The 26821-nt window shown below is 43.3% G+C and overlaps 1 protein-coding gene across 1 annotated transcript in view; it reads right to left on the reverse strand.

Moving 5' to 3' along the window:
* P2RX2 (purinergic receptor P2X 2) overlaps positions 1-9699 on the reverse strand; it is a 115261-nt gene extending 105562 nt beyond the window's left edge. Inside the window, exons 1-2 of the mRNA XM_077297327.1 lie at positions 9631-9699; positions 696-771 (exon numbers count right to left, since the gene is read on the reverse strand). Coding sequence (XP_077153442.1) covers positions 696-714 — 19 coding nt within the window. The 5' untranslated portion in view covers positions 715-771; positions 9631-9699. The remainder of the gene's footprint in view (positions 1-695; positions 772-9630) is intronic.
* Positions 9700-26821: the final 17122 nt, after the last annotated feature.

Here is a 26821-nt window from a genome sequence, read left to right on the forward strand (position 1 = left end):
ACAGAACTAGGATGATGCACTGGTGAATGGAGGTGTATGATGGTGCAGCCACATGGAGATTTGTAGATTAGTAGCATTTATTTCTGCAATAAACAGGTACGTATAAGTAGTGTAATGAGAAACAGAAAGCAAAGACATTATTAAAGTCATTCACACTGGATTAATTGGTTATCCAGTACTAACAGACAAGTAGTTTCTAACTACTTCTGTTGATGTCAGGTCGAGAGAGCAGTGGCTTCTCTTTCGCTCTGCTCTGCTGATGGGGCGTGACTGCCAATGCAGTTAGGCAGCGTTGACTTGGCTGGCAATCAGTATTACAATGGCAGTCACATCCCGTTGACAGAGCAGCCTAGAAGAAGAACTGCCCTGTTGACATAGAACAGCTGATTCGCTGGCAGGAGGGGTCAGTGACTGATTTGATCGGGTGCCATGTGGATCAGGCAGTTACCTATGTTAGCAACTACCTGCTTGTTCATTTTTAGGCCCATAGAAAACTAAAACAGGCTTGGACAACCCCTTTAGGTCTGACAGCCAGTATTGTTAAACTCCAGAAATACAGAGTTACAGTAGTCAAAATATAATTAGGGCCTTGATTTCTGTTTATGCACTGTCACAGATCGCAACCAAAATATGTCTATATTGTCCTTAAGTGACAGTAAAGATGTAGTGAAGACTAGTAGTATCAGGAGACTTACCATGACCAAGCACATGCATCGCTCCATATTTACAGTCTTTAGCTGAGACGCAGCGAGCATCAATTACACTCTTACTCTGGGGAAAAAAGATAAATATATCCAAAACTGTGCAAATGTTTTAGGCAAGTGTGGCAAAAATGCTGCAGAGAAAGAATGCTTTCAAATATAGAGGTGTAAATAGTTAATTTTTATTGAGTAACAAAATGCAAAGTAAATGAACAAAGGAGAAACCTACATATGCAGTATATCAAATCAATATTTGGTGCGACCATCCTTTGCCTTCAAAACAGTATTAATTATTCTAGGTACACTTGTACACAGTTTTTGAAAGATCTAACCACAGATCTTCTGAGGATGTATGCTTGTGCAAAGCCTTCATTCTTTTCCAGTAATCCCGCACAAACTTGAGGATATTCTGAAATTAGTGGAATCCAGAACTTTAAATGATGGATTTTTATTGAAATCAAGGAATAGTGTATAAAAGTTTTGATGTTTTGGTCTAATCAACCTTTCTAAGAAAAACACTAGTGACATATAACTTCATAAATGCATAGAAATTAGACTTCAGCTGTATAAATTTCAAATGCCTGGTGCAGTGGTGCAATTGTGACATCCATCGAAATGGTTGCCGGTTCATGTCATGTCAACTTTAGGTTCATGAACACGGGGGCTTCTATTTGAGATTTATACACTATTTCTTGATTTCAATAAAAATTAATCTTTTAGAGTGCCGTATTCCACTATTTTTTTTTATGGTAAGGCTTGGGACCCTATTCGTGCACCTATTTATCAAAGAAGTGCCATCCTTCTCTTCTAATTTGATGATGTTCAGATTAGGGCTTTGGGTGGTAGGGTCTTTTTATCATTTTGAAGACTCCTTCCTCTTCTCTATGCTGAACATAGTTCTTAATGACATTGGTTGTATATTTAGGGTTGTTTTTCTGCTGCAGAATAAATTTGGACCAATCAGAAGCCTCCCTAATGATATTGCATGATGGACAAGTATCTGGATGCATTTCTCAGCAATGAGGGCACCAGGAAATGGTCAACACTGAAGATTGCAGACCATTTAGTGTTCACAAATGCCTGGCCAGAAGTGGTCTTTATTGAAGAACTGCAGTCAAAAACCATACCATCAAAATGGACAAGGACAAGTGACTCAACTATGCACAAAAACATAGGAAATTGGGTGCAGATAAATGGCAGCAGGTCCTCTGGACTGTTGAGTCAAAATTGGAAAAATTTGGCTAGAGTGGTATAATAATGAGTGCCTGTAGGGAACCGTGAAACATGGTGGAGGTTCCTTGCAGATTTGGAGATGCATTTCAGCAAATGGATTTGATGATTTAGTCAGGACTATGGGTGTCCTCAATGTTTGGAAATACTAGCAGTTACTTATCCATCATGGAATAACATAAGAAAGACATCTGATTGGCTCCAAATGTATTCTGCAGCAAGACAACAACCCTAAACAAACAGACAATGTGATTAAGAACTATATTTAGTGTTAAAAAAAGGAATCCTAAAAGTAATGACATGGTCCCCATAGAGCTCTGATCTCAACATCATTGAGTCTGCCTGGAATTACATGAAGAGACAGAAAGATTTACACAAGCCTACACCCACATAGGATTTGTGGTTAGTTCTCCTAGATGTTTGGAACAGCTTCCGTGCCAAGTTTGTTTAAAAAAAATGTGTGCAGGCGTGTATAGAAGAATTTATGGTTTGATGCCATTTTGAAGGCAAAGCATGATCACAACAAATAATGATTTGATCAAGATTTTTCTTTTGTTCATTCACTTTGCATTTTGTTAACTGATAAATAAACTATTAACGCTTCTATTTTTAAAAGCATTCTTACTTTGCAGCATTTTTTCCACACCTTTCTAAAACTTTTGCACAGTACTGCATAAAAACCATATCATCGGTGATATACAATTTGAGTTTTACCAGTTAATGAATTGTTGCACTATTAACCAGCATACATTGAAATAATTAATTAAATTGATTGGGAATTAACTTTTTCTGACTTTTAAGAAATTATCTGCAAATCTGCCCATGATGTTCTACAGACTGCCAAATCTTTGAATTGGGCAATCTTGCAAAATTACTCTTTTTGCATAGTTGTATTTGAAAGCTTGAAGTCTATATGGATTTAACAGTTGTAATCGTTTCATGAAGGCCTCGTTGACACTTAAATGTACTATTTTTAAGTATTGGGATGGCATAACTAATTTATGCTTCAGAAATACATTTCATTGTTCTGTAATTTAAAAAATATATAAAATTACTCTTCATTCTTAACAGAACAATAATTACTAGAGTTGTGACGCTGTGTATAAATGTGAACAAAACAAAAATGCAATGATTTGGAAATCTCTTATAGCCATATTTTTTCGTAGAACACAGATCAGAAAGTGAAAGTTAAACATTTTCCCATTTCATTTGGAAAAAATATCTCTTTTAAATCGTTATGGCATCAACACATCTCCAAAAACTTGGAGCATTCTTAAAAAAAGCTGGAAAAGTAAGTGGTACCGATGAGAGTCAATTTTCAACTGCCGTAATTTTCAGACTATAAGATGCACTTTTTTCCTCCAGAAATTTTGAAGAAAATGGGTGGTGTGTCTTATAGTCTAGACGTACCTCCTGTGGCTGTGGATGGTGTGGTGGGGGAGCAGCAGCAGCGGAAGAGAGGGTCACAGGAGGCAGGAGCCAGCTGCTGGGGCTACCCACTGTGCCCGCTGTTAATGAAAGATAACTGCTCCCCATGCTGATAATCCCTTCCACCTCTATGCACTGAAGCCAGCGCCAATAGATGGGAGGGACTATGGGTGTGGGAAGCAGTGAATATTCATTCTCTTTAATAGTGGGAACATGTGATCGCCCAGCCGCTGCAGGAAGCTGATGATATATATGGGCTCTCAATTGGCACTAATAACAAACAGGCATTGTGTGGTCATGCAAATCACTGCATGGTCTCAGGAATACATACAGAAATCATTCTGTGAACACAGTTTGCTGTGCAATCCAGAAATGCAACTCAAAGCTCTATCTTGCAAAAAGCCATATATCAATGCAATCCAGAAATGCTGACGGCTTCTCTTGGCAAACGTTCATTAAAAATGGACTGAGGTAAAACTGAAAATTGTTCTGTGGTTGAATGAATAAAAATTGTAAATTCTTTATGCAAACCACAGATCCCGTATGCTGTGAACTCAAGAGGAGAGAGACTATCCAGCTCGTTATTAGCAGACAGCTCAAAAGCCTCCATCCCTCATGGTATGGAGGTGGACTAGTGCCTATGGCATGAGCAGCTTAGACATCTGGAAAGGGACTATAAATGCTGAGCATGTTCTACAGGAAAGATATATATCTTGGTACCGTGTTAGCCAGTGGATAGAAAAATATTTAGAATTGAGAGTCCTCAGTGGTTGATACCTTTTAATGGCTAACTGAAAAGATGGTAACAAATTGCAAGCTTTCGAGACTACTCAGGTCTCTTCATTAGGCATAGACTAAAAGAAATTCTGGAGAATCACATTTATGCACAACACATCACAGAAAAAACAACAAAAAAACACAGATAAGACAGGTGACATGAAGCAGAATTACCATGAGTGATAGACAGTTATGTCCATAAATATTGGACCAGTTCTTAGATAAGGAATGTTTTATTGTCCTCTGATTGGGGTCTGGTTCTGTTGTGATGACCCCACATGGTCTGAGGGGCAATTGCCTTAGTTACTTAGTTGAGGCAAAAAGACATAAATCCATGCGACACATTCATTCCTGCACTAAGAGTGTCAAAGGTCGTCATCAGCTTATATTCCCAAACTCTTCTGTCTCTTTGAGATTTGAAGTTACCTTTTAATACAAGTGATTTCATGTCCATAATGTTATGATTGGGGAGACAAAAAAATGTATTGCCACAGGTAGATTCATTCTTTTTTCTCTTATTGTATGGCGATGAGAGTTCATTCTTGTTCTCAGTTTCTGCCCTGTCTCCCCTACATACAGACCCCCAGTTGGCCTTTTAGTACAAATGATTAGGTACACCACATTGGAAGTGACACAGCTGAAAGTACCTGGTATCTTGTAGTCCTGATGTGAATTGGGGATCTTTATCTTGTCCGTGGTCATTATAAATGGACGTTTTACAGTTTTTCTGATTGTAAGGAAAGGTTCCTGCAGCTGATGGAGAGGACAGGGAGCTTCTGACAATGATACTTCTTAGATTTGTGAGCTGCCTAAAACACAGTAGTGGGGGGGGGGTGGGGGTCTGGTAAAATGAATTGTAAGCGGGCATCTTTTTGTAGTAAAGGTTGTAATTTCCATGCAGCTCCCCTTGGCACCTCCAGATTTGGATTGTAGGTGACCACTAGAGGCACCCGGTTGTTTTCTTCTTTAGTTTTGTAATGTAACAGGTGATTCCTTGATATTCTGGTGGCTCTTGTAATCTGGTTTTCAATTGTTCTTGGATGGTAGCCCTGATTCAAAAAGGTCTTTCTAAGCCGACCACTACTGTGTTTTAGGCAGCCCCCAAATCTAAGAAGTATCATTGTCAGAAGCTCCCTGTCCTCTCCAACTGCTGCAGGAACCTCCTTGCAATCAGAAAAAATGTAAAACGTGTCCATTTATAATGACCACGGACAAGATAAAGTTCCCTAATTCACATCAGGACTACAAGAACCCAGGTACTTTCAGCTGCGTCACTTCTAATGTGGTGTACCTAATTATTTGTACTAAATGTCCAACTGGGGTTCTGTTTGTATCGGAGACAGGGCAGAAACTGAGAACAAGAATGAACTCTCATCGCCATACAATAAGAGAAAGAAGAATGGATCTACCTGTGGCAATACATTTTTGTCTCCCCAATCATAACATTATGGACATGAAATTACTTGTATTAAAAGGTAACTTCAAATCTCAAAAAGACAGAAGAGTTTGGGAATATAAGCTGATGATGATCTTTGACACTCTTAGTGCAGGAATGAATGTGTTGCATGGATTTATGTCTTTTTACATCAACTAAGGAACTAAGGAACTAAGGAATTTGCCCCTCAGACCATGTGGGGTCATCACAACAGAACCAGACCCCAATCAGAGGACAATAAAACATTCCTTATCTAAGAACTGGTCCAATATTTATGGACATAACTGTTTATCACTCATGGTAATTCTGCTTCATGTCACCTGTCTTATCTATGTTTATTTTTATTTTTTTTCTGTGCTGTGTTGTGCATAAATGTGATTCTCCAGAATTTTTTTTAGTCTATGCCTGATGAAGAGACCTGTGTAGTCTCGTAAGCTTGCAATTTGATACCATCTTTTCAGTTAAGGTACCGTCACACTAAGCGACGCTGCAGCGATAGCGACAGCAATGCCGATCGCTGCAGCGTCGCTGTGTGGTCGCTGGAGAGCTGTCACACAGACCGCTCTCCAGCGACCAGCGATGCCGAGGTCCCCGGGTAACCAGGGTAAACATCGGGTTGCTAAGCGCAGGGCCGCGCTTAGTAACCCGATGTTTACCCTGGTTACCAGCGTAAAAGTTAAAAAAACAAACAGTACATGCTCACCTGCGCGTCCCCCAGCCTCTGCATCCTGACGCTGACTGAGCTCCGGCCCTAACAGCAGAGCGGTGACGTCACCGCTGTTGCTTTCACTTTCAGTTTAGGGCCGGCGCTCAGTCAGTGTCAGGAAGCAGAGGCTGGGGGACGCGCAGGTGAGTATGTACTGTTTGTTTTTTTAACTTTTACGCTGGTAACCAGGGTAAACATCGGGTTACTAAGCGCGGCCCTGCGCTTAGTAACCCGATGTTTACCCTGGTTACCAGTGTAAAATATCGCTGGTATCGTCGCTTTTGCTGTCAAACACGGCGATACACGGCGACCTAGCGACCAAATAATGTGCAGACCTTCTAGCAGCGACCAGCAATTTCACAGCGGGATCCAGATCGCTGCTGCGTGTCAAATACAGCGATATCGCCATCCAGGTCGCTGCAACGTCACGGATTGCTGGCGATATCGCCTAGTGTGACGGTACCTTTAGCCATTAAAAGGTATCAACCACTGAGGACTCTCAATTCTAAATATTTTTTAAACATGTTCTAGAGATTTTAGAACAAGATATGCTCCAATCCAGGCAACATCTATTTCATGGAATTCCTTGCATATTTCAGCAAGCAATACTAAACTACATCCATCACAACCTTATGGCTTCTCAGAAGAGTTTGTGTGATGAACTGATAGCCTGCAGTCCAGACCTTTCACCAATAGAAATCATTTGGTGCTTTTCAAATGAAAAAAACATCAGAGACAACCCAGGACTGTTGTGTATCTAGAATCCTACATCAGATAAGAATGAGATAACATTATTTTGCCAAAACTCCAGCAATTGATCTCCTCACTTCAGACATTTACAGACTACTGTAAAAAAAGAAGAGGGAATGCTACACAATGGTAGACATGGTCTTGTCCAAACTTATTATTAGATGTGTTACTGTCATCAATTTCTAAATTAGTCTATTTTTTAAAAAAAGAAATGGAAAATGTCTTTCATTTTCTGTTCTCTGTTGTACTGTGAATAAATAAAATATGGCTATCAGGCTGCTTTCACACATCAGTTTTTTGCTGTCAGTCACAATCCGGCGAATTTTGAAAAAAAAAAAAAAGAATCCGGCAAAAGTTGCCGCCGGATCCATTTTTTTTCGTATAGACTTGTATTAGCGATGGGTTGTGGCGGATGGTCTCACGTTTCATCTGTTTTTTGCAGGATCCGTCGAAAATTGGTTTTCCAGCTGCCGGAAAAAATGGACATAGTAACATTTTTTGTGTCCGTTGAAAAAACGGACAGCAATGGATCCATCGCCGTCCGTCTTTTGCTGCATTCGAACCCTATCGAGCCGGATCCGTCAAATGACGGAATCCGGCGACGGATTCCCTTTTTTTTAACTGAGCATGTTCCAATTTTTTTAGGATCCAATTAGCTGGATCAGCTAGTCAGATCCATTGAAAAAACGGATCCATCGCATCAGTTTTTCACAATCTGTGAAGGATACGTTTTTTTCAACATTTGACGGATTGTGCCTGATGGCAAAAACTGATGTGTGAAAGCAGCCTAAGAGATTTCTAAATCATTACATTCTTGTTTTCTTTACATTTTTGCCTAAAACTTTTGTACAGACATACAGGTGCATCTCACAAAATTAGAATATCATCAAAAACTTAATTTATTTCAGTTCTTCATTACAAAAAGTGAAACTCGTATATTAGAGTCAATACAAACAGAGTGATCTATTTCAAGTGTTTATTTCTGTTAATGTTGATGATTATGGCTTACAGCCAATGAAAACCCAAAGGTCATTATCTCAGTAAATTAGAATACTTTATAACAGCTTGAAAAAATGGTTTTAAAGTCCGAAATGTTGGCCTACTGAAATGTATGTTCAGTAAATGCACTCAATACTTGATCGGGGCTCATTTTGCATCAATTACTGCAGCAGTACAGCGTGGCATAGAGGCAATCAGTCTGTGGCACTGCTGAGGTGTTATGGAAGCCCAAGTTGCTTTGATAGCAGCCTTCAGCTCGTCTGCATTGTTGGTTCTGGTGTCTCTCATCTTCCTCTTGACAATACCTCATAGATTCTCTATGGGGTTAAGGTCAGACAAGTTTGCTGGCCAATCAAGCACAGTGACACTGTTGTTTTTAAACCAGGTATTGGTACTTTTGGCAGTGTGGACAGATAAAACATAGTGGACCTACACCAGCAAATGACATGCCTCCTGAAACCATCATTGATTGTGAATACTTCACACTAGAGCTTGGAAATCAAGGTCCCAGAGTCTGGAGGAAGAATGGAGAGACAGACAAACCAAGCTGCTTGTGTTTTTTTTTCTTCAGTATGTACAGGTATTCATTATGCAAAGTAGGGGGCAGGTCACTGAGGGATCAGTGACCTGTCAGCAGTCTGCATTATGAATACCTAATCAGAGCACCACAGTCCCCCACTCCAGGCCCGCCCTGAAGCACAGGCACATCATTAACTAAAAACTGAAAATAAAGATTAAAAAACAACCACAAGACGGATTTCATCAACCCAGGTATCATTTTAATCAGCATAACGGCACGTCCTGACACTGTCTGTAGGTTACTGTGCACAATCCTGCTGATAGGTTCCCTTTAAGCAACTATTGTGAGTTACAAAATAACTTTAGAAAGATTCTCAGTTGGACCGAAATGGTGCAGTCACTATGGGCTATTCAATTTTTCTAATTTTCCATTTTTGGAGTGCTGCCTTCATTTTTGCATGTATCTTGGAGGATTGGTTTATTCCTCTCTTTTTTTACTGGTGCTGCCTTGATTTATATCAATGGGGCGTGGCATGGAGGCAATCAGCCTGTGGCACTGCTGAGGTGTTATGGAAGCCCAGGTTGCTTTCATAGCAGCTTTCAGCTCTTCTGCATTGTTGGGTCTGGTGTCTCTCATCTCCCTCTTGACAACACCCCATAGATTCTATATGGGGTTAAGGCCAGGCGAGTTTTCTGGCCAATCAAGCACAGTGATACTGTTGTTTTTAAACCAAGAAGTGGTACTTTTGGCAGTATGGACAGGTGCCAAGTCTGCTGGAGAATGAAATTTCCATCTCCAAAAAGCTTGTGTTCAGAGGGAAGCATGAAGTGCTCTAAACTTTCCTAGTAGACGGCTGCGCTGACTTTGGTCTTGACTATGAATACTATGAATACAGACTAAGAGACATTTTTAAATGCTTAGGAAGCCTTTGCAGGTGTTTTTTGTTAATTATTATAATTTACTGAGATAATGACTTTTGGGTTTTCATTGGCTGTAAGCCATAATCTTCAACAGAAACAGAAATAAACACTTTTTCCTTCTATACATATACATACACATTCACTATGGTCAACAAAGCACTCACCTCAGGGCAGGTTCCCAGAGTCTGGAGTTTTGTACTTTCAGTTCGGGTTATGATAGTGAAAATGCTGCCACCCTAAAACAGAAGGAAGTAATTAACCCCTTAGTGATGGAGCAAATTTTGACCTTAATGACCAGGCCACATTTTTTTTAAATCTGACCAGTGCCACTTTATGTGGTAATAACTCTGGAATGCTTCAAGGGATTCCATTAATTCTGAGTTTGTTTTTTCATGACATATTGTACTTCATGGTAGTGGTAAATTGGGGTCGGTATGATGTGTATATTTATGAAAATATTGAACACTTGACCAAACTTTAAATTTTTATGCCCTTAAATCAGATAGTCATATCACACAAAATAATTAATAAATAACATTTCCCACATGTCTACTTTACATCTGCACAATTTTTTAAACAATTACTTTTTGGTAGGAAGTTAGAAGGGTTCAAAGTTGATCATCAATTTGTAAATTTTCCAACAAAATTTAAAAAACCATATTTTTAGGGACCACATCACAATTGAAGTGACTTTGAGGGGCCTAAATGACAGAAAATACCCAAAAGTGACACCATTCTAAAAACTGCACCCCTCAAAGTCCTCAAAACCACATTTAAGAAGTTTATTAACCCTTCAGGTGCTTCACTAGAATTAATGGGATGTGGAAGAAAAAAAATGAATATTGTTCTTTTTTTGACAAAAACTTTACTTTAGCCCCAAATGTTTTACTTTCACAAGGATAACAGGAGAAAATAAACCTCAAAATGTGTAATGCAATATCTGTTGAGTATGCCGATACCTCATATGTGGGGGAAAACTACTGTTTGGGCACAAGACAAGGCTCGTGAGGGAAGCTAAAATGGCTGGTATTGTTAGCAGATGCCATGTCTCATTTGGAGAGCCCCTACCATGCCTAAACAATGGAAACTCCCCACAAGTGACCCCATTTTGGAAACTACACCCCTGAAGGATTTTTATCCAGGGGTATAGTGAGGATTATTAACCCAAAGTTACTACACAGAATTTTTATAACTGAGACGCTAGTCACTTCTCACGGCCAAGATGTGAGTCAGAGTGGTCAAGGAGTCCAAGGTCAGAAGCCAGGAGAGTACATCATAAACAGGAGGAAGAGACAAATGTGCAGTCAGGTAATGCTCTGAGGTCAGAGTACCGGGAGGATAGCGGATCAGAGCTGAAAGTTCAAGGTCAGGCAACAGATCAAACATATAGAACTCAAGGCACAGAGAGCACAGCACAAACCTCATAAAGATGAATGTACATCTGGCCATGTTCAGGGAAACTCAGCTCAGTTAAGAAGCTTGGCCATTAAGTGGAATAATGAATACATGAGAAAGCCGATGCCTCACAGTCTCTGATTGGATAGTCGAGCTGCCAATCAACACACTGACAGCTCAGCACACCCCTGTACCAGATTGGATGGTCAAGCAGTCAATCACAGTACTGACAGCTTCAGCACACCCCTATACCAGATAGGATGGCCGAGCTGTCAGTAACTGCATCCCAGACACCGTGAGGGGTGGAACCTTGACAATAACATTAGGCCATCACATTGAATATATCATCAATAGTGTTGAGCGCAAGGGCTTGCTACTCAATTTTTCATCAGGGTACTCCAATATGCACCAAGTATCACGAGTGCTCGAGTGACCCCGATGCAAACTCGAGTAGTGAGCATTTGCGCTCAACATTAGTCGTCATATTGTCATAATTTTTTTTCTTTTGAAAAACCGCTAACCCTAACCCAAGACAACCCTAGCCTAACCCCAACCTCAACCCTAGTTGAAAAGGATAAAATAAAGGGGGGGGGGGATGACATACTAATTATTGGCTTTTGGTCACTATGATCAGGTCCATCACAGTTAAAATGAACAAACAAGAAAAATTCCTGCCGTTGCCTGGTGCCGACCAGCAGACCTCGACGGGCGCACTGCGCATACGCCCTCCATTTTTTTTCAGGAAGAGGAGGCGGATTGCCTGGGAGATGGAGCTGGAGGGACCAGATGATAGCAAAGGTACTGGGGGCTTTAAAGACCAGAGATTTGTCGATACTGGGGGAGTGCTACAGTCTTATTCCCGATCGCCGTTTTAAGACGGCAATGAGGGAATAAGGCCCCTTCAAGGCCATAGTTTTAATACGTGTTAGCGGTCATTAATGGGTTATTATGTTTGGAGTTTTTTTCTTGAAAGATCTTGTTTACCTGTGTTACCAGCCAACCTTTCCATATTTCACACATTGTTCATACATTGTGGCCACAGTGCATTTTTTTGCCGCAAGTGTGGAAGAATCACTATGTGTAACTCTGGCCTTAAAGTGTAACTATCGTTTGAATTTTTAATTCATAAATCAATAGTACACATTTGTACTATATCTTTGTAATATATCATATCAGAGAAATCTGCTTCTTTCTTCATCAGGACTGATTATTCCTTCTCAAAACTCTGAATTCTAGGGTAAAATTAAATCTGTAGACAGTGAAGTGTTACCTTACTGAGAGGAGATGAGGATGGAGGAGTTAGAGGTAGAGCTCCTCCCCCTCCAGTCTACATAGAATCTTATCAGTAGCAACTGCCATCTCCTAATTCAGTAATGGGAAAATCTGCTTTCACTGAATACAGATTTTACCCAGGAATTGAAAATTTTGAAAATGAATGATCAGTCCAAAAGAAGCAGAATTCTGTGATAAGATATATTACGACGTTGCTTATTTTCATGTGTACTATTAATTTATAGAGATGAGCGAGCACAAAAATGCTCAGGTTGAGCAAATTTAGATGCTCGGGTGCTCAACCCAAGCAATGAGCCCAATGTTGGTCTATGGGAAACCCAAACATTTTTGCAGCGACCTCCCCCGGGGGTCTTTTAAGGGTTTAAAAACATCAGAAATCGATGGGAACAGTGCTCAAATGACATGGGAACATCATGGGGAAGAACCCTGGAAGCATTTCTGGCTCCCAGGTCACTGCTGTCAACAATGTTGTCGGAGTCTAACGCCACTTTTCCAGGAGCACAATAAAACATACAAAAGCAAAAACAAAATTGATTTTCCTGGGAAATATGTTAAGGAACATCCTTTCCAGGGTAATGATTTGTATGTAAAGCAAAATAAATAACCCCCAAAAAATGTTCCTCCACCACTTGGGCTATTTTCACACGTAGCATTTTTTATGCGTTTTTCAACTTTAACATTGCTTTCAACCAAGACAAATGCATTCACTGGAAAATGTCATTGTAACATTTTACAACCTTAGCTGGACATGTGGTGTGTGGCACATCATCGGACACATCCTGTTTCATTTATGAAGGAGGGACTGTTAAAGGAGGAGGGCCATCAGGCGGACTTTAATATTCTTAAAGGGACATCAGTTGGTCCTCACTATTCTTAGAGAGCCATCAGCCGGCTATGCTTTGTTGTTCCCATTATTAAACAGTGGGTCTCCTATACTGTTATTGCCTATGCAATGCATTGAATGCAAGGCCTGCCTCAAATTTGGACGCATCCCAATAAACCATTGAACAGATGTCCTGAATGGCCACATTAAACCAAAGTTTCCATTATTATGTTGTTTTTTTTAACTACTAGAAAGCTTGCCCATGAAGTGAATGCAAGGCCTGCTCCAAATTTGGACGCACCCCAATAACACAAAAAAAAATGTACTGGCTGGCCACATGAAACCAAAGTTCACATTATTATGATTATTTTTACTCCTATAGTTTGCCCATGAAGTGAATGCAAGGCCTGTTCCAAATTTGGAAGCACCCCAATAGCCCAAAAAACAGATGTCCTGGATGCCCACATGAAACCAAAGTTCCCATTATTATGTTTTTTCTTACTACCAGAAAGTTTGCCCATGAAGTGAATGCAAGGCCTGCTCCAAATTTGGATGCACCCCAATAACCCATTGAACAGACATCCTGAATGGCCACATGAAACCAAATTTCCCATTATTACAAATTTGGTAGTCCCATACTGTTTGCCAATGCATTTAATGCAAGGCCTGGCCTGCCCCAAAGTTTAACGCACCCCAACAACCCTTTGAACAGATGTCCTGGATGGCCACATGAAATCAAAGTTCCCATTATTATGATTTTTGAACTCCCAAAAAGTTTGCCCATGAAGTGAATGCAAGGCCTCCTCCAAATTTGGATGCACCCCAATACCCCTTGGAACAGACGTGGAGGAGGGCCTCCTAAAATTCTGTTCCCATTACAAAGGAGCGAGTCTCCTATACTTGTAATGCCCATACAGTAAGTGTATGGGCTGACAAACATTTCCCCATGGGGGTATACATCAACATACTGTCTAAAAATTTAGTTGACGGGCATCATAAACACTCTTTACAAGACTAATGTGTGTGTTGCATCACGAACCACGGTCACACTGGTGATCTAGTGGTGGTGGATGAAGAGATGTTGAGGAGGGCCTCCTAAAAATCTGCTCATATTACAAAGGAGCGGGTCTCCTATACTTGTAATGCCCATACACTAAGTGTATGTGGAGCGCCCGCCATGGCCGTGGGGTACTCAGAACCAGGCCGGTACTTAAAGGGATGTGTCACGGTGGCAGTGACCCGGTCCGTGGCCCTAGGCATCCAATACAAGGGGAATAAAGTTTATGAAAGTGTTTGTGACGCCACCTGTGGTATTTGGTCAGGGATGACTGACGCTGCTTAAAGGGGTCCACTGGTGTTATGGAAGCAGGGATGATATGGTTTCCCACAGGTGAAGCTGGGTCCCTAGGGCTCCTCTTGTTCAGATAAAGATGATAGATGGTGTAGAAAGAATCAGAGGACATAAGGTTGCAGTCTCTTTACCTTTTTACTGGTGTCCAGGGTACGGGTCCAGCCACAGTCCAGGGTACGGATCACAGGTGCTGGTGCGGTCCGACCGGCTTGGAAGCGATTCAGGAATCCCCATAGCCAGGTGGGGTTGGAAACCTTCCTCTCTGCACTATGTTGTAGTCCCTTGCTGCCTTAGGCCTCACACAAGGTCCTCACTTTCTCTCTGTCTCCCCTTAGGTAGGACACTACCCGCATGGCAGGTAATGCGAGCCTTTTTACAGGGTCTCTCAGATGATGCCGAGCTCTATGTGTTACTGTGCCTTCGGGTGTTAATGGTGGACAGGAGACTTGCAATCTGCTGTCCACCGGTTTCTGCTGTGGGGCATAAAATTACCCCCACAGCATCAGTATTCCGGCAACCGGATTCATGCGCTTCAGCGTGGAAGAAACTCAGTCGCAGATTCTCTCCAGCTCTTCACTTCGCCTTTGCTCCTTTTCCTCCTTCACGCTCTCTACAAACTGTTCCGTTCCTTTCCTACTTTCCCTCCAGTAAGAATATATATAGGGGAGCCACCCACAAACTGGATCAGAGCTCCCCCTTCTGGTCTGGAGTAAGAACATGTTGCATGTTTGTGATACCTGTTAAAGGGATCCTTCCTCGCTTCCAAGCATGGCATCACCTCCCCCGTGAGGAAGGCAATACCACTGTAACAATCAGGAACCTGGGGTGTTACATCTGGGCTGACAAACATTTCCCCATGGGGGTATACATCAACATACTGTCTAAAAATTTAGTTGACAGGCATCATAAACACCCTTTACAACACTAATGTGTGTGTTGCATCACAGACCATGGTCACCCTGGTGATCTAGTGGTGGTGGATGATGAGGAGGAGGACAACAGCAAATAGGCCAAATCAAGAAGCGTATACCTATGTGTGTGTGTGTGAATAGGTGCATCGGAATAGATCTCCCAAAAAAAGACACTGGATTTGAGTTTATGTTACGCTGCTATCATTCGGTGGTGTTGTGAAGTCTAGCCCAATCCAGCCCTTGCTCATTTTTTTGAGGCTCTGACAAAACGCTAGCGGCAGGGCAGGCGATGACCTCCAAGGCGTAGAGAGCCAGGTCATGCCATGTGTCCAGCTTGGATACCCAATAATTATAAGGCACAGAGAAATCACGGAGGACGTTGGTACTGTCAGCAAGGTACTCCCTCAGCATCTTCCAAAACTTGGCACTCCTTGTGAGTGTACTCCGCGCCTCAGGGCCTGTGCGATGGGAGGGTCTGAGAAAACTCTCCAAGAACTTTGACAGTGTTCCTCTGCCTCTGCTGGATTGGAGTTGTGTCTCTCTCACCTGTACTCCTTGGTTGTCCAACGAACTGTGACCTCTGCTGCCAGCATTTTCAGATGGGAATTTTTTTAATAATTCCGCAACAATGGCCCTCTGGTACTGCACCATTTTAGTACACCTGTATGCCTCTGGAATAAGAGATAGAAAGTTCTCCTTGTAGCGTGGGTCTATAAGTGTAACCAATCAGTAATGACTGTCAACCAAAATTTTGAGAACGTGAGGGTCACGGGAAAGGCAGCGTAACATAAACTCAGCCATGTGTGCCAGACTGCTAACAGGCAAGACTTCTGTGTCCTCACCAAGAGGATGACTGTCCATGCTCTCCTCCTCTTTCTCCTCGTCCCTGTCCTCAGGCCATCCATGCTGAACAGACAGTATTACAGTTGTGCTTGTAGTACCGTCTATAGTGCATGGAATTAGCTACTGTTCTTCCTCCTCCTTCTCTTCCTCATTGTCACCCAATCCACGTTGGGATGAGATGAGGCTGGGCTGTGTGTAATCACCCTGTATGGTCCTTTGCTCCGTCTCATCATGGTCCGCCTGCAATGCATCCTCTTTGATTATGAGCAGAGAGCGCTTCAGAACAAAGAGAAGTGGTATGGTGACACTAATTATGGCATCTTGGTGGAGTCCTCAAAGATTTGGAGGATGGTACATATGTCTGACATCCATGTCTACTCCTGAGGTCTTATATGTGGAATCTGAACTGAATAACGACAGCCTTGTTGATGCTGGTAGATAACAACTGCCCTCTTCTGCTCACAAATCATTTCCAACATCTGCAGTGTAGAGTTCCAACACATGGGGACATCAAACAACAGTCAGTGAGCAGGAAACTGCAAACACTGCTGAATCACGGCAAGGGCAGCAGAAGCTGTAGCTGACTTTCTAAAATGGGCATATCACAAGCAGATCCGGCAGCTCCTGGTAGCTTTTGAGAAACCGTTGAACAACGAGGTTAAGCACATAGGCTGTTATGACCTGGTGGTTAGGGAACAACACTGAAATGACCTGGTGGTTAAAAGGACACATGGACAAGCTCTGATTCATTCAGACCAGCAGGCGTGGGAAACCCCACCATAACATCTTTAAGGGCTTCAGAAAGACCCTTTCTGAAAATCGCTGCCAGGGCATACTCATTCCATTTTGTGAGCACAGACCACTTTCTAAATTTCTGGCAGTATACTTCTGCTGCTTCCTGACCCTGACACAGAGCCAGCAAAGTTTTTTCTGCCTGATCCACAGAATTAGGCTCGTCATACAGCAATCCGAGCGCTTGAAAAAATGGGTCAATATTGAGCAATGCAGGATTTCCTGGCTCAAGGGAGAATGCCCAGTCCCGCGGGTCGCCACGCAGCAAAGAAATAACAATCTTCACCTGCTGAATGGGGTCACCAGAGGAACGGGGTCTCAGAGCAAAAAACAATCTGCAATTATTTTTAAAGTTCAAAAATTTAGATCTATCCCCAGAAAACAAATCAGGAATAGGAATTCTAGGCTCTAAAACTGGAGTCTGGACAACATAATCTTGGATACTCTGTACCCTTGCAGCGAGTTGATCCACACGCAAGGACAGACCCTGAACCTCCATATCAGCACCAGAATCCTGAACCACCCAGAGATTAAGGGGAAAAAAAAGACAAAACAAGCTACAAAGGAAAAAAAAATGACTCAGAACTTTCTTTTCCCTCTTTTGAGATGCATTTAACACATTGTTGGCCAGCTGTACTGTTATGACCTGGTGGTTAGGGAAAAACACTGAAATGACCTGGTGGTTAAAAGGACACATGGACAAGCTCTGAGGAGGTGGAAACTTTTCTGACCGCAAACCCTACTCCTAACGCCAACACTAGAAATAGCCGTGGGACGTTCCTGTCTCTCCCTAGACGCCTCGTCACGGCCTAAGAACTAACTACCCCTAAAGATGGAAATAGAAAACTATCTTGCCTCAGAGAAATTCCCAAAAGGAAAGATAGCCCCCCACATATATTGACTGTGAGTGGAGGGGGAAATAGCATACACAGAGATGAAAACAGATTTTAGCAAAGGAGGCCAAATACTAATCTAAATAGACAGAAATAGGAAAGGATACTGTGCGGTCAGAATTCAAAACTAAAAATCCACGCAGAGTTCACAAAAAATGATCTCCACACCGACTCACGGTGTGGAGGGGCAAATCTGCTTCCCCAGAGCTTCCAGCTAGCCTGAATATATCATAATGACGAGTTGGACAAAAAGACCTAACAAAAACTGAGAAATAAGGTCCAAGCAAATGGACTAACAAGAACTAGCAAGAACTTATCTTTTGCTGAAATGAACAGGCCATGAGAAATATCCAAGGAGAAGACTAAATCCAATCTTGAAACATTGACAGCTGGCATGAACTAAAGCCCAGAGCAGGTTTAAATAACAAACCCAGGCAAGGCGATTAGTGAAGGCAGCTGCTACAGCTACTTAAAGGAGCAGCAGTACCACTCGAAACCACCAGAGGGAGCCCAAGGGCAGAACTCACAAAAATACCATTAGCAACCACAGGAGGGAGCTCCAGAACGGAATTCACAACAGTACCCCCCCCCCTTGAGGAGGGGTCACCGAACCCTCACAAGAGCTCCCAGGCCGATCAGGACGAGCCAAATGGAAAGCACGAACCAAATCGGCAGCATGAACATCGGAGGCAACAACCCAAGAATTATCCTCCTGGCCATAACCCTTCCACTTGACCAGATACTGAAGCTTCCGCCTCGAAAAACGAGAATCCAAAATCTTCTCCACCACATATTCCAATTCCCCCTCAACCAACACCGGAGCAGGAGGATCAATGGAGGGAACCATAGGTACCACATATCTCCGCAACAAGGATCTATGGAACACATTATGAATGGAAAAAGAAGCTGGAAGTGCCAAACGAAAAGACACCGGATTGATAATTTCAGAAATCCTATAAGGCCCAATAAAGCGAGGCTTGAACTTAGGGGAAGAAACCTTCATAGGAACATGGCGAGAAGACAACCAGACCAAATCCCCAACACGAAGCCGGGGACCAACACACCGACGACGGTTAGCAAAACGTTGAGCCTTTTCCTGAGACAACGTCAAATTGTCCACCACATGAGTCCAAATTTGCTGCAACCTGTCCACCACAGAATCCACACCAGGACAGTCAGAAGGCTCAAGCTGCCCCGAAGAAAAACGAGGATGAAAACCAAAGTTACAAAAGAAAGGCGAAACCAAGGTAGCCGAACTAGCCCGATTATTAAGGGCAAACTCGGCCAAAGGCAAAAAGCTCACCCAATCATCCTGATCAGCAGACACGAAGCATCTCAAATAGGTTTCCAAGGTCTGATTGGTTCGCTCCGTTTGGACATTTGTCTGAGGATGGAATGCTGAAGAAAAAGACAAATCAATGCCCATTCTAGCACAAAAGGACCGCCAAAACCTAGAAACAAACTGGGAACCTCTGTCAGACACAATATTCTCCGGAATACCATGCAAACGAACCACATGCTGAAAAAATAATGGAACCAAATCAGAGGAGGAAGGCAACTTAGGCAAAGGTACCAAATGGACCATCTTAGAAAACCGGTCACAAATCACCCAGATGACAGACATCTTCTGAGAAACAGGAAGATCAGAAATAAAATCCATGGAAATATGCGTCCAGGGCCTCTCAGGAATAGGCAAAGGCAAAAGCAACCCACTAGCACGGGAACAGCAAGGCTTAGCCCGAGCACAAGTCCCACAGGACTGCACAAACGAACGCACATCCCGCGACAAGGAAGGCCACCAAAAGGACCTGGCCACCAAATCTCTGGTACCAAAAATCCCAGGATGACCAGCCAATACCGAACAATGAACCTCAGAAATCACCCTGCTAGTCCATCTATCAGGAACAAACAGTTTCCCACTGGACAGCGGTCAGGTTTATCAGCCTGAAACTCCTGAAGTACCCGCCGCAAATCAGGGGAAATGGCAGAAAGAATCACCCCCTCCTTGAGAATCCCAGCCGGCTCAAGAACTCCCGGAGAATCAGGCAAAAAACTCCTAGAAAGGGCATCAGCCTTCATATTCTTAGATCCCGGAATATACGAGACCACAAAATCAAAACAGGAGAAAAACAGAGACCACCGAGCTTGTCTAGGATTCAACCGCTTAGCAGACTCGAGGTAAATCAGACTCTTATGATCAGTCAAGACCACCACGCGATGCTTGGCTCCCTCAAGCCAATGTCGCCAGTCCTCAAATGCCCACTTCATAGCCAACAACTCCCGATTGCTGACATCATAATTACGCTCAGCAGGCGAAAACTTTCTGGACAAGAAAGCACACGGTTTCATCAAAGAGCCATCAGAACTTCTCTGAGACAAAACGGCCCCTGCCCCAACCTCAACCTGAAAAGGGAGAGAAACATCTGGCTGATGCAACACAGGGGCAGAAGTAAAACGACGTTTAAGCTCCTGAAAGGCCTCAACAGCCGCAGAGGACCAATTCATCACATCAGCGCCTTTCTTCGTCAAATCGGTCAGAGGCTTCACCACACTAGAAAAATTAGCAATAAAGCGGCGATAAAAATTAGCAAAGCCCAAAAATTTCTGAAGGCTCTTTACAGATGTGGGTTGAGTCCAATCATGAATGGCCTGGACTTTAACAGGGTCCATTTCAATAGCCGAGGGAGAAAAAATGAAACCCAAAAAAGAAACCTTCTGAACTCCAAAGAGGCACTTAGACCCCTTCACAAACAACGCATTAGCACGAAGGACCTGAAATACCATCCTAACCTGCTTCACATGAGACTCCCAATCATCGGCAAAAAACAAAATATCATCCAAATATACAATCATGAATTTATCCAGATAATTCCGGAAGATATCATGCATAAAGGACTGAAATACTGATGGAGCATTAGAGAGCCCGAATGGCATCACAAGGTATTCAAAATGGCCTTCGGACGTATTAAATGCTGTTTTCCATTCATCACCTTGCTTAATACGCACAAGATTATACGCCCCTCGAAGGTCGATCTTAGTAAACCAACTAGCACCCTTAATCCGAGCAAACAAATCAGAAAGTAAAGGTAAAGGGTACTGGAATTTGACCGTGATCTTATTGAGAAGGCGATAATCTATACAGGGTCTCAAGGAGCCGTCCTTCTTAGCAACAAAAAAGAATCCCGCTCCCAACGGTGACGAAGACGGGCGAATATGCCCCTTCTCCAAGGACTCCTTTACATAACTCCGCATAGCGGCATGCTCTGGCACAGACAGATTGAAAAGTCGGCCCTTAGGGAACTTACAGCTAGGAATCAAATTAATGGCACAATCACAGTCCTTATGAGGAGGCAGGGAACTGGACTTGGGCTCATCAAATATTTCCTGGAAATCCGACAAAAATTCAGGAACTTCAGAAGAAGGGGATGAGGAAATTGACATCAAAGGAATATCACTATGTATCCCTTGACAACCCCAACCAGTTACAGACATAGATCTCCAATCCAGCACTGGATTATGTACCTGTAACCATGGAAAACCCAGCACAACAACATCATGCAAATTATGCAACACCAAAAAGCGAATATTTTCCTGATGTGCTGGAGCCATGTACATGGTTAACTGTGTACAGTACTGAGGTTTATTCTTGGCCAATGGCGTAGCATCAATCCCCCTTAAGGGAATAGGGCTCTGCAAAGGCTCCAAGGAAAAACCACAGCGCTTGGCAAATTCTAAGTCCATTAAGTTCAGGGCAGCGCCAGAATCCACAAATGCCATAACAGAAAAGGACGACAATGAGCAAATCAGGGTAATAGACAAAAGAAATTTAGGCTGTACAGTACTAATGGTAACAGACCTAGGGACCCTCTTAGTACGCTTCGGACAATCAGAAATAGCATGAGTAGAGTCACCACAGTAAAAGCACAGCCCATTCTGACGTCTGAATTTCTGCCTTTCTGCTCTAGTCAAAATCCTATCACATTGCATAGGCTCAGGACTCTGCTCAGAGGACACCGCCATATGGTGCACCACCTTGCGCTCGCGCAGGCGCCGATCAATCTGAATGGCCAAAGACATTGATTCATTCAGACCAGCAGGCGTGGGAAACCCCACCATAACATCTTTAAGGGCTTCAGAAAGACCCTTTCTGAAAATCGCTGCCAGGGCATACTCATTCCATTTTGTGAGCACAGACCACTTTCTAAATTTCTGGCAGTATACTTCTGCTGCTTCCTGACCCTGACACAGAGCCAGCAAAGTTTTTTCTGCCTGATCCACAGAATTAGGCTCGTCATACAGCAATCCGAGCGCTTGAAAAAATGGGTCAATATTGAGCAATGCAGGATTTCCTGGCTCAAGGGAGAATGCCCAGTCCCGCGGGTCGCCACGCAGCAAAGAAATAACAATCTTCACCTGCTGAATGGGGTCACCAGAGGAACGGGGTCTCAGAGCAAAAAACAATCTGCAATTATTTTTAAAGTTCAAAAATTTAGATCTATCCCCAGAAAACAAATCAGGAATAGGAATTCTAGGCTCTAAAACTGGAGTCTGGACAACATAATCTTGGATACTCTGTACCCTTGCAGCGAGTTGATCCACACGCAAGGACAGACCCTGAACCTCCATATCAGCACCAGAATCCTGAACCACCCAGAGATTAAGGGGAAAAAAAAGACAAAACAAGCTACAAAGGAAAAAAAAATGACTCAGAACTTTCTTTTCCCTCTTTTGAGATGCATTTAACACATTGTTGGCCAGCTGTACTGTTATGACCTGGTGGTTAGGGAAAAACACTGAAATGACCTGGTGGTTAAAAGGACACATGGACAAGCTCTGAGGAGGTGGAAACTTTTCTGACCGCAAACCCTACTCCTAACGCCAACACTAGAAATAGCCGTGGGACGTTCCTGTCTCTCCCTAGACGCCTCGTCACGGCCTAAGAACTAACTACCCCTAAAGATGGAAATAGAAAACTATCTTGCCTCAGAGAAATTCCCAAAAGGAAAGATAGCCCCCCACATATATTGACTGTGAGTGGAGGGGGAAATAGCATACACAGAGATGAAAACAGATTTTAGCAAAGGAGGCCAAATACTAATCTAAATAGACAGAAATAGGAAAGGATACTGTGCGGTCAGAATTCAAAACTAAAAATCCACGCAGAGTTCACAAAAAATGATCTCCACACCGACTCACGGTGTGGAGGGGCAAATCTGCTTCCCCAGAGCTTCCAGCTAGCCTGAATATATCATAATGACGAGTTGGACAAAAAGACCTAACAAAAACTGAGAAATAAGGTCCAAGCAAATGGACTAACAAGAACTAGCAAGAACTTATCTTTTGCTGAAATGAACAGGCCATGAGAAATATCCAAGGAGAAGACTAAATCCAATCTTGAAACATTGACAGCTGGCATGAACTAAAGCCCAGAGCAGGTTTAAATAACAAACCCAGGCAAGGCGATTAGTGAAGGCAGCTGCTACAGCTACCTAAAGGAGCAGCAGTACCACTCGAAACCACCAGAGGGAGCCCAAGGGCAGAACTCACAAAAATACCATTAGCAACCACAGGAGGGAGCTCCAGAACGGAATTCACAACAATAGGCCAGGTATGGTACATGTGTGAGCTGCCTTGTCTCAGAGCTGCCACCAGGTTACAGCCTTTGTCACACACAACCATGCCTGGCTGTAGGTTCAGCGGAGTCAGCCACAGATCTGCCTGCTCTTTCAGAGCTGTCCACAACTCTTCAGCATTGTGCGGTTTGTCACCTAAGCATATTAGCTTCAGCACAGCCTGTTGCCACTTGGCGGAGGCAGTGCTGCAGTGCTTCCAGCTTGTGACTGATGTGGTCATTTTGGAGATATAGGCTGAAAAGGAGGAGGTGCACGAGCTGTAGATGCAGCACCCCAGGGTCCTGGTCATTGCAGTAATGTCATTCTTCCACAAGGGGGAGTGATGTTACGTCTGAAGGCAATAAAGGAGATCTCTTTACCAGGTATCACAAACCATACATCACACTTCACACTCCAGCCCACCAGGGGGAGCTATGCTCCTATTTATTAGGGCACTCTTCACAATTAGGTAAAACTGGTGGTCTGGATAGGAAGTTAGGCAGAAGCTGACTGGGCTTCACCCAGTGAGCTGCTATCTGAGCTCAGCTCAGGTAGGGGGTCCCTGACAGGGGTGGGATCCTGTCAGAGGCCTTGACAGAAGGCCAAGGAGCTGCGTCGGCCAGGCGTGTGGCAGCATCCTAAGAAAGAGTCACGAACAGTGAATTGTATTGTAGAGGGTGAGAAACAAAGTCATAGCAAAAGGAGAGGAAACCAGAAGGAGTTCTGCCCTGCAAAAGGCTGCCTCCTTTCTGAGGCACAGGATCCAGTAGCCGGAACACTGGCAGGACAGTTAATTCCATATTAGCTGCCCGATCCATACCCAAGAGGCACAGTGGCAACTTGTGGGGGCTGGGGCATGCTAGAGTCCCTGTAAAAAGACTCAGGCCACCAGTCATATGGGTTTGTCCTATCCTTACCATCAGGGGGACAGAGAAAGAGACATAACATCTAGAACACCAACATCAGTTGTGAGGACCTTACCGAGACGCTCAGGAGGGAGGTACTACAACACCCAGTCGCTAGAGGAAGGCTACGGATTTCCACCTGGATAAGGGGACCCTGGATTTGCCTTCAGACCGGCCAAACTCTGCCTGCCCTGTGATCTGGTGCTCTGGACTGTGGATGCTGAAGCCTTCAGTAAAAAGGTAACTGAAACCTTGTGTCCTCATTCTTCACTGCGCCTTTCACCATCCACCATCTACACACTGGGAAGCCCTGGGGATACACTTCACCTGTGGGAAGGTATACCATCTAGCTGCCATAACATCACCCCAGTGGACCCCTTAAAGCAGCGTCGGTCACCCTGACCGAATACCACAGGTGGCGTCATGAACTTTCCCTTTTACAACAGACGTCCCTAGGGCCACGGACCGGGTCAGCCACCGTGACATCCCCCTTGTGAACCGAAGGACCCGGTACCGAGTACCCCACAGCCCTACGGGGGCGCTCCATAGACTGTGAAGGTAACCCTGATTGACTTTGGGCCTGCAATCCTCGGTGTCAGGAGGATGTGTTCCATTCCAAGGTCTGACTGGGTCCCGGCTTCCACTATGTTAACCCAGTGTGCCGTCAGCAAGATGTACCATCCCCGCCCAGAAGCACTTGTCCACGTGTCCGTGGTTAGGTGGACTTTTACAGTAACAGCATTGTTGAGGGCACGGCTAATATTGTGGGACATGTGCTTATGTAATGCGGGGACTGCACATCGGGAGAAATACACTGTGCGCAGAATTATTAGGTAAGTTATATTTTAGAGGATTATTTTTATTATTGATCAACAACTATGTTCTCAATCAACCCAAAAGACTCATAAATATCAAAGCTTAATATTTTTGGAAGTTGGAGAGGAGTTTTTTTAGATTTGGCTATCTTAGGAGGATATCTGTTTGTGCAGGTAACTATTACTGTGCAGAATTATTAGGCAACTTAATAAAAACCAAATATATTCCCATCTCACTTGTTTATTTTCACCAGGTAAACCAATATAACTGCACAAATTTAGAAATAAACATTTCTGACATGCAAAAACAACCCCCCAAAAAATTAGTGATCAATATAGCCACCTTTCTATATGATGAGACTCAACAGCCTTCCATCCATGGATTCTGTCAGTTGCTTGATCTGTTTACGATCAACATTGCGTGCAGCAGCCACCACAGCCTCCTAGACACTGTTCCGAGAGGTGTACTGTTTTCCTTCCCTGTAGATCTTTCATTTTATGAGGTACCACAGGTTCTCTATGGGGGTTCAGATCAGGTGAACAAGGGGGCCATGTCATTATTTTTTCTTCTTTGAGACCTTTACTGGCCAGCCACGCTGTGGAGTAGTTAGAGGCATGTGATGGAGCATTGTCCTGCATGAAAATCATGTTTTTCTTGAACGATACCGACTTCTTCCTGTACCACTGCTTGAAGAAGTTGTCTTCCAGAAACTAGCAGTAGGTCTGGGAGTTGAGCTTCACTCCATCCTCAACCCCAAAAGGTCCCACAAGTTCATCTTTGATGATACCAGCCCATACCAGTATCCCACCTCAACCTTGCTGGCTCCTGAGTCGTAGTGGAGCTCTCTGCCCTTTACTGATCCAGCCTCTAGCCCATCCCTCTGGCCCATCAAGAGTCACTCTCATTTCATCAGTCCATAAAACCTTTGAAAAGTCAGTCTTAAGATATTTCTTGGCCCAGTCTTGACATTTTATCTTATGTTTCTTGTTCAAAGGTGGTCGTTTTTCAGCCATCCTTACCTTGGCCATGTCCCTGAGTATCGCACACCTTGTGCTTTTTGTTACTCTAGTAGCGTTGCAGCTCTGAAATATGGCATAACTGGTGGCAAATGGCATCTTGGCAGCTTCACGCTTAATTTTCCTCAATTCATTGGCAGTTATTTTGCTCCTTTTTTGCTCAACACTCAACACGCTTCTTGCGACCCTGTTGGCTATTTGCCATGAAACACTTGATTATTCGGTGATTATGCTTTAAAAGTTGGGCAATTTCAAGACTGCTGCATCCCTTTGCAAGACATCTCACAATTTTGGACTTTTCAGAGCCCGTCAAATCTCTCTTCTGACCCATTTTGCCAAAGGAAAGGAAGTTGCCTAATAATTAAGCATACCTTATATAGGGTTTTGATGTCATTAGACAACAACCCTCCTCCTTACAGAGATGCACATCACCTGATTTACTTAATTGGTAGTTGGCTCTCAAGCCTGAACAGCTTGGAGTAGAACAACATGTGTAAAAAGTATCATGTGATCAAAATACAACTTGCCTAATAATTCTGCACACAGTGTAGTGACGATTGGGGACTGAGTACCTTGGGACGGCCACTGCCATCAGGATACGGAAAGCTTCCATCTCCACAGGCCTAAAAGGCAACATTTTGAGCGCAAGCAGATGAGAAATATGTGAATTTAATACTGTGGCCTGTGGGGCGTTGGCAGCGTATT

Source organism: Ranitomeya variabilis, chromosome 1 (genome assembly GCF_051348905.1).
Source record: "Ranitomeya variabilis isolate aRanVar5 chromosome 1, aRanVar5.hap1, whole genome shotgun sequence".
Taxonomy (NCBI): domain Eukaryota; kingdom Metazoa; phylum Chordata; class Amphibia; order Anura; family Dendrobatidae; genus Ranitomeya; species Ranitomeya variabilis.